This window comes from Peromyscus leucopus, chromosome 4 (assembly GCF_004664715.2).
Source record: "Peromyscus leucopus breed LL Stock chromosome 4, UCI_PerLeu_2.1, whole genome shotgun sequence".
NCBI lineage: Eukaryota > Metazoa > Chordata > Mammalia > Rodentia > Cricetidae > Peromyscus > Peromyscus leucopus.
In genome coordinates this window covers 88,933,642-88,948,941 of record NC_051066.1, presented here as the reverse complement: position 1 = coordinate 88,948,941, position 15,300 = coordinate 88,933,642, and the positions used below count along the sequence as shown (strand labels likewise).

The following is a 15,300-nucleotide window of genomic DNA, read 5'->3' as shown; positions in this document are numbered from 1 at the left end:
GTATGCATTTATGTGATATTTCTTTTTCATCATTTCACTTTTGCTTGTTTGGTTTTTTGGTTTTGTTTTGTTTGTTTGAAGTGAGTTTTTTCTGAACAGAATTTTTGGGATTTAAAAGTGTTAGCCATCAATCAAACACTTCTTTCTGCATATATTTTTCTCTCTTTGGAGGTCAGTGACATGAAATTTATGCTTTTTGGAGTTCTTCCATAGATGTATGAGTTTCTGAGGTTGGGTTCCTCTATCCTGCCTATTATGTTGTTGAGTCCACCCAGTGAAGTTCCTTTTTCTTTTTTTCTACATTTTTTAATTTCTGTTTTCTAATAATGTAGTAACTTAGTGTTTGATATGTGTTCATCATTTTTTTTAGGTTGTGGGCCCACCTGGTACAGGAAAAACAGATGTTGCAGTCCAGATCATATCCAACATATACCACAATTTTCCAGAACAGAGAACTTTAATTGTTACTCATTCGAATCAGGTAATTGACTGTCTGTGTATCTGTATCTGTCTGTCTGTGTATGTATATATGCACATGTTCATACTCAGGACTTTTTATTTTGAGATTGAAAGCATTGACTAACCCTATTGGTAGTATGTATTTCTCTTTATTTAATAGAATGTGTTTCTCAGTGCAGAGATCAGCCTGAGTATAAATGCCTGTGAAGGCATTTATGTGTGTGAATCTATTCCATAAAGGATTCTTGTGTGCTGTGTTAATGCTTCTGAGGGTGTCAGAACAGTGAGGAATAAGTATTCTTCATTAGCTCTGGCATAAATGTGACCAGCAGCTCCCAGAGCACCCCCCCTTGGTGAAATGACTTTCCCCTAAACCTGGAGGAACTTACTCTCAGCGTCTGCCAGTGCCTGCAGTTGATGCATCCTTGGAAATTTTGAATTGTCAGTCATTCTGTTGTTTGCTTAATTTGCATTTTTATTTATTTTTAGTAATAAATCTGGCATGCTTTAACAATTGTTTTGGAATTTATAAATAGTGGGTAGTTTGTACAATGTGCCAAGTTTTTGTTAACGTATTCATTTAGGAAGAAGGAGTTAATTAGTTCTCCACCTGAATAAATGCAATAAAACAAAGTTCTAGGACTTTTTTTCTTCCTACTTAATAAAGTTTAGTGTATAATCATGTGTTTAGTAAGCTCTTAAGGTGCACAAACAGTAAGTCATACCTTATCTCACAGCATTTCTGACTAAGTTCTGTCTCATGCCTTGTTGGGACTTGTTACAGTGCATGCTATTTAGGATGGGCTTGTGTAGCAGTCCTAGAGAAGGTCTGTTGCAGAGATACCAAAGAAGCCCTTGTTACTAAGGCTGTGTTGTTCTTTGAAATGCAGATTCCCTGGTGTCTTGTCAAAGAGCTGATTTTCTAAGCACTTCTCCAGTACCTTTCTATCTCAGAAGGAAATCTTGAAGTTTTTCTGAATTTACGGCATATAATTTTTCTGTCTCAATTCTTAGTACAGATAACAAATAATACTATGCAGTCCAATTGTTTGAGTTCTGAGTTTTGAATAGTATGAAAAGCTAGATAGTGGGAATTTGAAATTTAAAAAAAAAAAGTAATGACTTCCATCCTTAAATCTGCTAGAATTTTGGCAGCAAAGGATACATGTAGCATTATGGAGCCCGAATATGTATGTTAGCTTGAGGGGCAGGGTTGGACTAGTGATAGGTGAGGGTGGGTGCTGACCAGTGGCTAATACTCTAAATGATGTCTATGTTTAGTGTATCTTCCCAAATTATCAGACTTCTACCTTTCTGCAAAATTTTTTGCCTTTCTACAAAACTTTTCCCTAACCCACAGAGGTTGGAGAATAAGTATTAATATTTGAGAGAATCCTTAATATAAACATTTCAGAGGTAGAGAGAAGTGAGTTCTAAATGGTTTCCATTGGAGCAGTTTATGGCAGCAAGTGCCCTCTGATCATTGCATAGAGAGAATTGGGCTTTGGACCTGAGAGGTGAATGATGCACTTTCTCTTTCTCTGGCCCCCTTGGTGAAGCTACCCTCACATACACACATATATATATAGAGAGAGATACTCTGCCATCTCACTGCCCTTTTTCAGCAATGCTGCATTCTCTTTTATAAATTAGACATAGAGATTTTAGATGTAGGTGGTTTTTATAATTTCCAGGCACTCATTTAGCCAAGTCTATATAATGCAAATATAAGAATCAGTATTAAATATAATCTTGTCACAGTTTATAAATGGCCTATATTAAACCTACTTTCTTCAATTTTAATTTTGATTCTTATATAACTGGACATTACTGTATGGTTTTAGAAACTAGTTTTTGTTCTATTTCAAAGACCTTAATAAGTCTTTTAAACTCACTGTCATCCATTTGCCTTGCTGACCAGGCTCTAAACCAGTTGTTTGAAAAAATCATGGCTTTAGACATAGATGAACGCCACCTCCTGCGTCTGGGTCATGGAGAAGAAGAGCTAGAGACAGAGAAAGATTTTAGCAGGTAAGAGAATGGGGTGAATGTTTAAACATGCACAAAAGAATTTTTAACCTTTTCCTCCTTATTAGAAAAAAATACCAAGAAAAGAGATGTGTAACCAAACTTAATTCAGAAGGTTCTGGTGTCACCTCATTAATCTGTATGTTGACCTGAAAGTGCAGGCACCGTGCACTTTAGATCCACTATTTAGTATTACTTATTATAAGAGGAATAAAGTTGTGTAAATCTAACTTTTTCTACAGTAATAGCTTGTTTCTTCAAATTATAACTCATTTCACTTATATAGAAATTCAGATAAAAAGCTCAATTAATAGGTGTACATATGTAATGTATCTTTTGTTTGATGAATATGACCATTGACCTAAAGTGGTAACAGATATCAGAAGAATGTTATATTACTGTGTTGTATCTATTCAGATTCACTTATTACAGAGTTCACCAAATACTTAGCTTAAAAGTTAGTGTGTTACACAGAAAGAAAAGCACGGTATAGGCCGATGAGGCCCTAGATTCTTGATAGATATTTGTGAAATCTTTCCATAGGTGTCTCCTCATGTCAAGGCCATTTTTAAAACTAGAGTAGGAGGAGTTCAGACGGTGTGTAAGATGATTCCCACCTGCAGATGAAGCCTGACGGCCTGAGTTAGATCCCTGGGTTCCACATGATGGTAGAAGGAGAACCAACTCCATAGAGTTGCCCTTTGCCTTGCATATGTGTGCATGCACACAAAAATAGTAATAGTACTAAGTTTAAACATCAAAATGAGTTTAACACTAAAGCTCGTTGTTCAGAGGTCAGTGAATATTAAGAGAATGCTTAAAATTGCAGTCCAATGGATTTATAATTTTAAACCATTCCTTTTTTTTTCTTTTTTCTTTTTCTTTTCTTTTCTTTTTTTTTTTTTTTTTTTTTTTTTTTTTTGCTGTGACCAAAAATTTTAAACTATAGATAAGCAAACAAACAAAAAAAAAGTTACATATCATATCCACATATCCGTGTAAGTTTTTTTTCAGCTTTTCATTCTTAAGATCACACATCCTGTTTTTCTTGGTGTAATAATGGGAGCCTATGACCCCATGACTGGGGAGGCATAGAAAGAGGAGACTAGCCGGGCAGTGGTGGTACTCGCCTTTAATCCCAGCACTCAGGAGGCAGAGCCAGGCGGATCTCTGTGAGTTCAAGGCCAGCCTGGGCTACAGAGCGAGCTCCAGGACAGGAACCAAAACAACACAGAGAAACCCTGTCTCAAAAAACAAACAAACAAAAAAAAAAAAAAAAAAAAAAACACGAGAAAGAGGAGACGAGATTTCTGCCTACCCGGGCTAAAACACAGTTGAGGGAGGAAGGAGAGAGAAGAAGAAAGGAAAGGGAAATATAAATATAGACAAGTTCCTGTTTCTTGCTGCTTCAGGTAAGCCTCTGCACTGGAAGACCTAGGAATTCAGAAACAGACTCTTCCTTTGTCAAGCCTACCACATGATCCATAGCACTGATCAGACTGCTAACTCATGTTCAGACACGGAAGTTTTGTGAAAAGAGTGTGTATAGACTTGGCCTAACTCTGTTTCCACTAGGTTTTATTCCCATATATCTTTGGACAAGGTACTCCCAAACTTCTGTTCTCACTCAACTAGATTTGAGTGCCAGACTATACGCTAGAAAATACAGATAATCTAGAATACATTTTTAAATTACTTTTCAAAGTCTCTGAAGCATTCTGCTTTTAGGATAGTTGAGCTGTTCAAAGTCCCCAGTCTGTCCACTCTGTCCTAGCCTATTGGTCTGCTCCAGAATGCACTATAACATATGTGGAAGTTTTGTAGAGGTACAAAAAATGATAGCTTGCTTGATTGATTTGTTTCTCCACCCAGACTGTTAACGTGTTTGCATATAAGTACTGGGCCTTCGGCTATACTTTAAATAACCCCCTTCTGGTGTGGACCAAGATAAACCACTCATAGTTTAATTTATCCACCATTCATAATTAAATATGTTAAATTGGCCTTTCATTTGTTTCTTTCTCTCTGATCATTTGTAGTTTCTGTAATGGTTTCTTGAATTCTGTTGACCGATTTCATCAGTCTTCATTACAGTTTTGCCTTCTTACCTGTCTGATAATTCTAGGTATGGAAGAGTTAATTATGTCCTGGCTCGAAGGATAGAGCTTTTAGAAGAAGTCAAACGATTACAGAAGAGTCTGGGGGTTCCGGGAGATGCTTCATATACCTGTGAAACTGCAGGCTATTTCTTCTTATACCAGGTAGGACCTAAGGGCTGGACTTGGTAGTTATTGTCTCAAGTAGAAAGTGCTCTGAGTTCTAGAGACTTCTTTTGAAATGTTGTTGTTGTTGTTTTAGTACTTTAAAATATATGGCATTTCCAAAACTATTAGGAACACTCTGTGTTTTTATTATTACTTCTTTTTTTTTTTTTTTTTTTTTTTAAGCATTTGCTTGTTTATTTTGTGTGTGCAGAGGACAGTTTTGTGGAGTTGGTTCTCTCCTCTCACATTGTGGACTCCAGAGATCAAGCTCAGATTGTAGGCTTAGTAACAACCGTCATCTCACCTGTGTTTCCAAATTTTATGGTTCAGTTTTCTTTATAAGCAACTCTGAATTAAAGCTGATATTGCTACATTTGAACTCATTTTCCCTCTTTTTTGCTATTCTCATTTTCTCTCTACCTCACTAAATAATGTAACTAAATATTCTGCCTACCCAGTTCATAGCAAAGTATAAAAGTACAAAAGACATAATCTCATTATGTCTTTTATTAGCTAGCAAGGGAAAGCATATTGTTCTTTTTAATACCCAGAAATAAAGTATCTCTTAGACTAATTGATTTCAATTTAAGGCTGTGATTTTGTTAAGATTAATTTTCTGAGCAGGAAAACCATTGAGAAATAGGAAACCACATAAATGAATAAACAGTAAGTCATTTCCATTACTAATAATTCCAAGTGAATTAAGACATAATCAAATAGTGCCGGTTTTATGTTACTTGTTCTCATTGTAGTATGCTGTTTGTGTATTTTAGAAACGTTATAACATTGAAATTTTTTATAAATGTGAGAGAATGGTCTTAATCTCACTAGTGGCTGCACAAAACACTTGAGTGCATTCAAAATGAGATTTTATGGGTTTTGTGAAACAAACAAGACATACACTGTCTTGCAAAGTAGTCTACTTTAGATTCAGACTGTTGAGTTCGTTTTCACTGGATTCATTTTCTTTACTTAATGCATAATCTAGCCGGCAAAGTACAATGCGGGTTTTTCCTACAGGTGATGTCACGTTGGGAAGAATACATCAGTAGAGTTAAAAACACAGGGAGCAGCTCACCAGACGCTGCAGAAGTCGCCACATTCTTCCCATTCCATGAGTACTTTGCCAATGCTCCTCAGCCCATCTTTAAAGGCAGATCTTATGAAGAAGACATGGAAGTTGCTGAAGGGTGCTTCAGGCATATTAAGAAAATTTTCACTCAGCTTGAAGTAAGGTTTCTCAACTTGTTTTAATGCTCTTCTAAAAGTTTGTGGTTTATCTCTTTAATGAGGTAAATTAAGTAATCAGATATTGCAAACCAAATTGTTAATTTAAGCAAAAGTTTTTTAAATATTTACTGTGTGTGTATGTGTGTGTGAGAGAGAGATTGCTATGTAGGCCCTGGCTGGCATGGAACTTTCTACATAAATATACCAGGTTAGCCTAAACTCACAGAAATTTTCCTGCCTCTGCCTTCCAAGTCCTGACATGCACCGTCACACTGAGCCAGGTAGAGTTTTAGTTAAGAAATAAGCAAGAGTTAAATGAGTTATATCCCTTTTATTCTACTAGTATTTAAAAAAGTAGTGTTTCCATTAGAATTTAGTTTTCTTTTTCATCTCAAATTCACTATGTAGCTGAAGATTACCTAAGTTTCTGATTCTCCTCTATCTCTTTAGTAGTGGAGTTGCAGATGTGCACCACCACACCTAATTCATACAGCGAACAGACTTTGTACACAGTTGGCCAGCGCTCTGCCAGCCGAGCTACTGATACCACAGCCCTCCATTAGGAAACTTAACAGTAGTAGTCCTTCGAATGGGAATTTGAGACACGCCATTTATTAGTTCCTCATGCCTCTTGATCAGCAGACACAAAATAAAGTGCCTGTATTAGCCAGGATGCTTTATCCTGATGTAAAAGTGAAGTAAGGACCATCATTACACACAGGAAACAGAGAAGACTGGGACCTGGGAGCCAGCTGTATCCCCTTTTGGGGGGAGCTCTATGACAAACACTCCTTGCAGTGGTCTTTTAAGCAGTCATCTTCAAGCTTGTTTCCTTAGTAAGAACATCTAGAAGGTGTCACTCCAAGTACAAAGAAGAGGGACTTTGTGTCTTCTGTCTTCTAAATATGCTTCCACCCGTTTCCTATTATCTGGCACATAGTTGGTATTTAGTAAATATTGATACTTGTGAATAGGTAGATGGAGATGTAGGATAATAACTATTTACGCCTGAAAATTAGAGTGCTGTTACATAAACACAACATCATAGGATAAAAATATATTCACTACATAGTAGCAGCTGCCTTCTTGAGGGAGTGCAGAGAAGGGTATACAGAGCACCTCACCTGAATCAGTAATGCTGAAATTATTTGAGAAACTATTAAAAAAAATTGAATTTGAAGTGTGTAATGTTGAAGTCTGGTGAAACCTGGTCCTGTTGTACCTGTCTATCCTCTTCCACAGCTGAGCTTCAGACTGATCCTTGCTGATTGAATGACCCTGCATTCTATGTCAGCTGCCTTTTAGCTAGATTCAGCCATATCCTGAGAGAGGTGGTAGGAGTTGAGAAGAGACAGTCCAGATTTCTGGCCTCAGTTCCCTCTGTTTGGGTTTGACCTCCAGTTATTCCAGTTTCTGTTAGACTGGCCCACTACAGTTCCAACTGGTGGTGTAGCCCAAGCCACTGGGCTCTGACAACACCGCTTCTCCTTTTATCCTTCCTAATCCAGGAGTGACAGTGACTTCCCTGCTGCTGCCAGTCTCTAGGTTAATTCACCCCCTGGGTGGCTTCTTAGTCTTTTGTCACCTGTGTAACCAGCTGTTTGCTATTTGGTGGGAATATATGAGATAGTTTTTCTTTTCGTAGAGGGACTTTGAATAATACAGGTACACTGGTAATTGATATTTTACCAGTGCTCTTTTTTATAATGTAAATAGTTTATATGCAAAAAGGTCCAAGTTATAGATTGAATATCAACTCTTACTTGAACTCAAACAGCGTCCAAATAACAAAAGGAATTATAACTCATTAGGCTTATTATTTTATTTTGGTTTATTAGGCTTGGTTTATAATATATTTATGTATTATATTAGTAACATCTCAAGAACTGTCTGATTAGGTGGGTTGTGGTTGTATACACATGAACTATTGTCCTAAAATTGTCTCTTGCTGGTGCTCACTCCATAGGAATTCAGAGCCTCAGAACTGCTTCGCAGTGGGCTGGACAGATCTAAATACCTTTTGGTGAAGGAAGCCAAAATCATTGCTATGACCTGTACTCATGCTGCCTTGAAACGACATGACTTGGTGAAGTTGGGTTTCAAGGTAAAGACTTCCATCCTAGCTCATCTTCTCATTGGGTCTTTGCTCCCTCACTCTTTTCTTTTTGTGATGATCTAGACTCCTTTCTTTGGGGATTTGTTCACTTATAAAAGGTCTCATTTGTATTGTTTTAAAGCTCTTTTTTAAAAATATGTGGTAATATAACATTTATATGATTAATGAAGCTAAATCTAACATAATATTTGAGTAATTTGTCTACCAATTAGCATCAATCATTTGACTGTCTAACCAGGTTATCATAGTTAAGCTTTCAGTTTTACTGAGTATCACTTATTTTTTAAAATATATATATATATTTAAACAGATTTGAAAGCTATGAAAGTAGTATTTCAAAAATCCTTTTCACCAGAGACATTTATCTACAAACATTATTCACATAGTAAACATGCATCCAGTCCCCATTGTCTGTTCAGAGTAGAATGATTTCATTTATACTGTCAGGTGAGATATTAAAATAACTTACTGTATGATAAATATGAAGAGGATGTGGTGTTTATGACACAGTTAAAGTAGAACATAACAACTGAGTAATAAATTTGAATTTTCAGAGTTTTTGTCACTGTTAGCAGTACTAACCAAAACTCTCACTTGAATATGCATCTGCAAACCTTCACACTCTGAGGTTAAGGATGATTGAAGAATAGTCAGGCTGTGAACTTGATTGCATAGTTTATACATTGCTATTTTAATATGTAATTACTAAGGCTTTTGACCATTGTTAGACTTATGGTGGTAACTGCTTAGATTTTCAGCTACCATTTGACAAGATTTTCTTTTTCAGTATGACAACATTTTAATGGAAGAGGCTGCTCAGATTCTGGAGATAGAAACTTTTATACCTCTTCTTCTACAGGTAAGAAATAAAGGTCCAAGACAGATTTTTAGGAATTCATGGGCATTGGAAAGCTGTACTTAGGACACTGATTGTCATGGTTCCATGCTCTCCCTGATTTCACTTTATTTGTTGTTCTATTTTCATCCTGTAAACTCTCCCTTTAATCTACTCCTGGCTTTTTATTCCCTTTAATGAGACTTTTTAAACATCCATGGTGTAAGCCAGGCATGGTGGCTCACATCTTTAACCCCAGCACTTGGGAGATAGAGGCAGACAGATCTCTGAGTTTGAGGCCATCCTGGCCTACATAGTGAATTCCAAGAGAGTAAAAAAACCAATAAAAATAAAAAATATCCATGGTGTATGTATGTGTAACAACATAGTTTTTAAAAGACGAATTTTAATCAAGAAAATTATATTATTATGTAATTTGGAGGGAATATTAGTTACTTGTCTTTTCTTTTGTTAGAATTGTTTCTATGGTTGTTTCTGGTGTTTTCTGGATACATTGCTTTTCTTAATTGTATGCCTAAATTTAAAACCAACTAGTATTATTTTAAAAATGTTTCTTGTTATACATTATTCTTTATTATTGAAGTGTTAAAACAAAATGTGTAATTACCAACATAAGACTATAGAGACTGCTTAATTTACAGATAAATTTAGTTATCAAAATTGCTTTTATAAGCTATCATATAAAACTTAATGTTTATTATATCCAATGGAGGACATATTTCCAGGAACAGGAGGACATGTAGAGTAAGAAATTGATGTTAGTAGTATACAAAGCTATTAATAATATGGTTTTTACTCTTAATGTTTTCAAAACTTCTTGGCTTACTTTTGATACTGGGTGTTCACTTTGACATCTTTCTACTTCTGTTTCTGGGCATGTTTCTCCTTATTTCTGTTTTGCTTAATGCTGACCTTAACCTTCAAAATGTCTTCTTATTACCCTGTTGAAGACCTTCTCTTCACCCACTCTTGCTTACTGTCCATCAAGAGCACCAGTCACCCTTGCCAACTAACCCATCTTGTGAATTTGCTGGGCCCCTTTATGGAGCTGATGGGGCTTGAGAATTTGTAAATTAATGAAGTGATCTGATGAACAAGTCTTGCGTTTGGTAAGCTAGAAACCTGTCAGTGATGTATTAATTACAATATTTTGTATTTCTTCAATTTTCCTTTCTAGAATCCTCAAGATGGATTCAGCCGATTGAAACGATGGATTATGATTGGTGATCACCACCAGTTACCTCCAGTCATTAAGAACATGGCCTTTCAGAAGTATTCAAATATGGAGCAATCTCTTTTCACTCGCTTTGTCCGGGTTGGGGTTCCTACTGTGGACCTCGATGCTCAAGGGAGAGCCAGGGCAAGGTGAAGATTCACTTCTAGTTAAGGATATAGGTTCCCTGAAACATCTTTTTCATAAAGTTTAGCCTCCTCTAAGATCTAGGAACCTGCCCTCTACCAATCTGAAACCATGTTTATTTCCCCTTATATAAGGTATATATTGATCAAATGAGTTGTTTTGTTCATTAAATTGATACTAAGGACAGAAAGGCTTCATTCCATCCTGTCTCCAAATACATGGCCTTAATGTGATTATCAAATCTAAAGCAAAAGTAAACAAGAGTAAAACACTGCTTCTTAACTTCATAAGTAGTGCCAGCCACCTCACAGGTCCTCCCTGTGTCCCCACATCCAGGCCTTCCAGGCTTTATAGTTGATGACACAGCAACAGTGTTTACACAGGAGCACAGGAGAGCTGTCATTTTTGTAACATCTTCATTCCCTTGACTCCTGCTTATTTGGAACAAGTAGCCTAAAGTAGCTAAAATATTGTTGCTAAAAGATGAGCAAACTTGGCAACTAAAAAATGTGGCTCCTTAAAATGTCCTTTTGGATACTGAAGGGTCCCACCTTGCTAATCTTTTGTGTTTGGGGCTTTGTCTTGGGACAGCTTGTGTAACCTCTACAACTGGCGCTACAAGAACTTAGGCAACTTGCCCCATGTGCAGCTTCTGCCAGAGTTCAGCACAGCCAATGCTGGCCTGCTCTATGACTTCCAGCTCATCAATGTGGAAGACTTTCAGGGAGTGGGAGAATCGGAACCTAACCCTTACTTCTATCAGGTAATACAGCATGGCATTGGGGTTTACGTCGCATTTGCCTGGCTGAAGTGCCATGGGATTTAGCAATACTGTACCATGTGGCCAGCTATTGAGACAAAAAAAGGTTGCAGCCTCACCTTACCACACAAAAGCAGTCAGTTTCAGATGGATCAAAGATACACAAAGAATAACTAAAAACTCAGTGGAAAGTACTAAAAGCAAATATTGACAAGTATATAGTGATGTTGTAAGAAAGGGCCTCCTTGTTAAAAAATCAAAAATAATACAGAAAAAAACCTTAATTGATTTGAGAAAAAATAAGTATGTAAATTAAAACAATATATTGAAAATTCTGACTAAAATTTGTATAGAGAACTCAGTTGCTTTAAAAAAAAAATACTCTGGGAGCTGGAGAGATGGCTCAGCAGTTAGGAGAACCTGCTGATCTTGGAGAGGACCAAGTTTTGCTTCCCAGCATCCATAGGGCAGGTTAACAGTGGTCCATAACTCCAGTTCCAGGGGCTTAGGTGCCTTCTTCTGACACACACACACACACACAACATACATGCAAGCAAAATACATACATAAAATAAACCTTTAAAAATAAATTTAAAATGTTACACCAGCAGAAAATGCAATGAAGAGAAACACTTTACCTAGAAATAAATGAGTAAATACCTAACAGTAATAAATCACTAAGTCAGACAGTACTTGATTTTGCAATTATAGTGGGAAAATAATTTGGTGCATAAATTGTCATATGTATTAGAAATACTGTTCTTGCTCTAAGTAATTCTTAACAAGAATTTGGATGAGTTTATAAAGACTTAACATAGTGAAAATATTTCACTACACAGAAGGAATACTAAAGTCACTTTCTCATATACTTAAAGCTTAGGAACAAATGTGACCTTTAAATGATAACACATTTAGAGCCATATTCAAAGTAGAAACATGTTTCCTGATATCCACCTTTGAAGGAGTTCAGGAGCTGATTGGTGTCTCCTGATAGCTTCATTGCAAAGTGGTTCTGAGTCCTTGCCTGAGCTACCTAATGGTATTGATCTAAAATGTTATCCAAGATACTCATCTGTTTCCTTACTTGTTAATTTTATCTCTGTGTGAGTTTTCAGTGTATCAAGAAATAAGGGTATTCTCAAATGATGATTGCTATTAGTTAACTGTATTTCTGAAGTATTAAAAACTTTATCCCCCCAAATATGATCAATGTGCATTTAAACAATACATTTTTAAAAATTAGCATGTGAGAGAATAAATGGAAAAATGAATGAAAGTCCCTAAGTTGAAGCAACCTTGACTTATGTGGCCCAGCTTCTAAAATGTTCATCAAAATATACTTGTTTTTCTGTTAAGCTTCACATCTGACTCAAGCAGAGTGCTGAATTAAGCACATTGCTCACATAAATAAAGAATTGGCTTCTACTTACTGAGAACTCAGTGTACTAATCTTGCCAAAAATACCTGAATCAAAACTGGATTTTATTCAGCCTTAGCATATATTACATAAGGTCATTTCCTTGGTCTCTGGTTTGTTCTTTTATCTACATTGGAGCTGATCCTTAGATAAATGTGTTTTGCTACCAATATAGAAAATGGAGATTTACAGAGTCATGTGGCTTCTTTTGTCTCCTGTCTTCCAAAGAACTAGAGAATTTAAATGAAAGAGATAATTGAGACTGTCTGTCACCAGGAACCTGGATATAAATGGTGTCTCTGAAGTTCATCCAGTAATTTTCCTCTTGCCTTTGCCTGGAATCCAGCTTCTGTCTTATCTTTGTGTATGCTTTCCATGATGTGCTTATTTTCTTGTTTCACTTGAACGTGGTCTCTACTGAACTGAATTAAGTAGCTGTGGATCAGATTTCTCACTTGGAGGTTCAGTAAAGCCCTTGCTTTTGAGCTCCATATCACCCGTCTTTAACCAGAATTTCCAGCTGTGAAGCCAGACTACCAGTTGAAAGCACATGTTCTCACCTGAATGAGTCCAGTTCAGGTGGCAAAAGGAAGACAGTGGAAACAAACTCACAGGAAACATCAGGAAGTGGGAGTGGCTCGGGAAGTGCTGTACACAGTACAATCAGTTGTAATACTGCCACATGTACATCCAGTTAGACTGGACATTGTATGGGTTCCTTGACTAATTTGCCCCTTTATGCTAATCTTTGTTGTCACAGCTGCAGGTATATAAGTACGTTGTATAGACTATATATCATGATTATTGTGGCCCCAGGAATATTAACCTATATGTCCTGTGTTACAAATATATTACAGACATCAGGGTTTTACCAATATTAACCTAGAATTAGGCTATCCTTCAACTTCTCAAAAATATTTACTTATCTATCTAGGTTATTAACTTTTCACTTAGGATGTGCTCAAAATAAGTAGGCAATCGATAGGTAGGCCTCTTTTGAAGCTCTTAAAAAGTAGAAACATAGGGGAATTAATGTACAATGTGGCTGTGCTTGCATTACAGAACCTTGGAGAAGCAGAGTATGTAGTAGCACTCTTCATGTACATGTGCTTGCTTGGTTACCCTGCAGACAAGATCAGTATTCTAACAACATACAATGGACAAAAGCACCTGATTCGGGACATCATCAATAGACGATGTGGGAATAATCCATTGATCGGAAGGCCAAACAAGGTAGTTTTATGAATGTAATTTGTTTTCACATTCATCTTTTTGACAAGCTTTGAATTTATTATAAGTTGTTTATATTACTCCACTTTGTCTCACAGACAAGCTTTCTAGAAGGTCAGGATGACAACAGAATTTCCATGTATAGTGTCTACACATGAGAAGACTTGCTTCAAAATGTCAATTCTAATAAAAGTCATTTTAAATAAGACAGACTAATATAAAATGGACAAGTGAACAGGACATATTTCATACAGGACCCCCAAATAGCCACTAAAGCATCCCTGCCCGTAATTAGTTGTCTTTACCATCATTAACTATCAGGAAGACATAAATGAAAACACGGTAAGGGATCAGAGAATGCAGAGTGGCTTGCCAAGGATTCATGAAGCTCTGGGTTCCATCCTCAGCACCACATAAACTCAGCACTGTGGTACATGACTGTAATCCCAACTGGTGAGGTAGAGGCAAGAGGATCAGAACTTCAAGGCCATCCCCAGTTATAGATCAAATTTGTAGCTTGGGCTGCATAAGTCTGAATAAAATTAAATTAAATTTTTAAAAATACAATATGGTACTTGTACACATCAACAGAATGGTTAAAATTGTAAAAGCTGATAGTGTCAGGCAATAGAGCAGCTGGAACTTGAGGACTGGGACATTGCTGATGAGTGTATAAATTGATTCAGAAACTTTGGAAAGTACTTTGACAGTTTAAAGAGTTAAGGATACACTTAACATAGCCCTACAGTTCCCTTTCTGCAATGAAAACATGTCCACAAAGAAAAAAATTGAATATCCAATGTAGCTTTATTCTAAATATCCCCAGAGTTAAAGCAACTCTGTTGTTCATTAACAAGCACATTCATTAATGAGAGCCTGGCTGCTCAGCAGCAGGACAGAGTGAGCATGTTAGGTACCACACAGAGAAGCTACAGAAGCCTTATGCTATTGACAAACTGGGTGTAACATTTCATGATTCCATTCCTGTGCTTATTCAGAGCTGGCAGAAAATAAGGGAAATAGATCAGAGACTGCCTGGAGCTGCGAAGTTGCCCGCTTGTTTACAGTGGGGCCCAAGGTGGTGGGCATTATGGTGGTGGCGGCGGCTGTGTGGGAGTGTATGTTTTCAAAACTCACTGTACCTCTGTGAAATCCACTCCGAAAGAAGTGTTTTATAAACTTCCTAAAATCAGAAGGACCATGAATGGTAATTCACGTAGGGGATTCAGTAAGCTTTGTTGAATTCATAGAGCAGGGATGAAGACCTAAGAGTTACAGTTGGTGGCTAGAATCTTGATGAACCCCCTCCCTATTCATATGTGTGTTTTCCAAATGAATAAAAAGACTATGGAGATTTTTTTTTTTTAACTTTAACAAGAATGCCATGAACAAATACTAGGGACACACATTGAATAATAAGTGAGTATACTTAGCTACATATTTTGAGGATTTGGGATGCCACTTAATAAGCTGAACATAGCCTGCCTTCTGAAGCTTGGCAGTCTAATGGTGGAAGGCTGAAGATTCCAAGAACAGTTCTTTAATTGTTAGTCATAGTAGACAGGTGCTGCAGACAAGAG

The 15,300-nt window shown here is 36.8% G+C and overlaps 1 protein-coding gene across 1 annotated transcript in view; it reads left to right on the top strand.

Annotated features, from left to right (window-relative positions):
• Aqr (aquarius intron-binding spliceosomal factor) overlaps window positions 1-15,300 on the top strand; it is a 78,654-nt gene that overhangs the window by 55,910 nt on the left and 7,444 nt on the right. Inside the window, exons 23-31 of the mRNA XM_028875761.2 lie at window positions 371-481; window positions 2,381-2,490; window positions 4,613-4,748; window positions 5,772-5,981; window positions 7,948-8,085; window positions 8,885-8,956; window positions 10,131-10,318; window positions 10,905-11,076; window positions 13,553-13,723. Of these exons, the coding sequence (XP_028731594.1) occupies window positions 371-481; window positions 2,381-2,490; window positions 4,613-4,748; window positions 5,772-5,981; window positions 7,948-8,085; window positions 8,885-8,956; window positions 10,131-10,318; window positions 10,905-11,076; window positions 13,553-13,723 (1,308 nt within the window). The remainder of the gene's footprint in view (window positions 1-370; window positions 482-2,380; window positions 2,491-4,612; window positions 4,749-5,771; window positions 5,982-7,947; window positions 8,086-8,884; window positions 8,957-10,130; window positions 10,319-10,904; window positions 11,077-13,552; window positions 13,724-15,300) is intronic.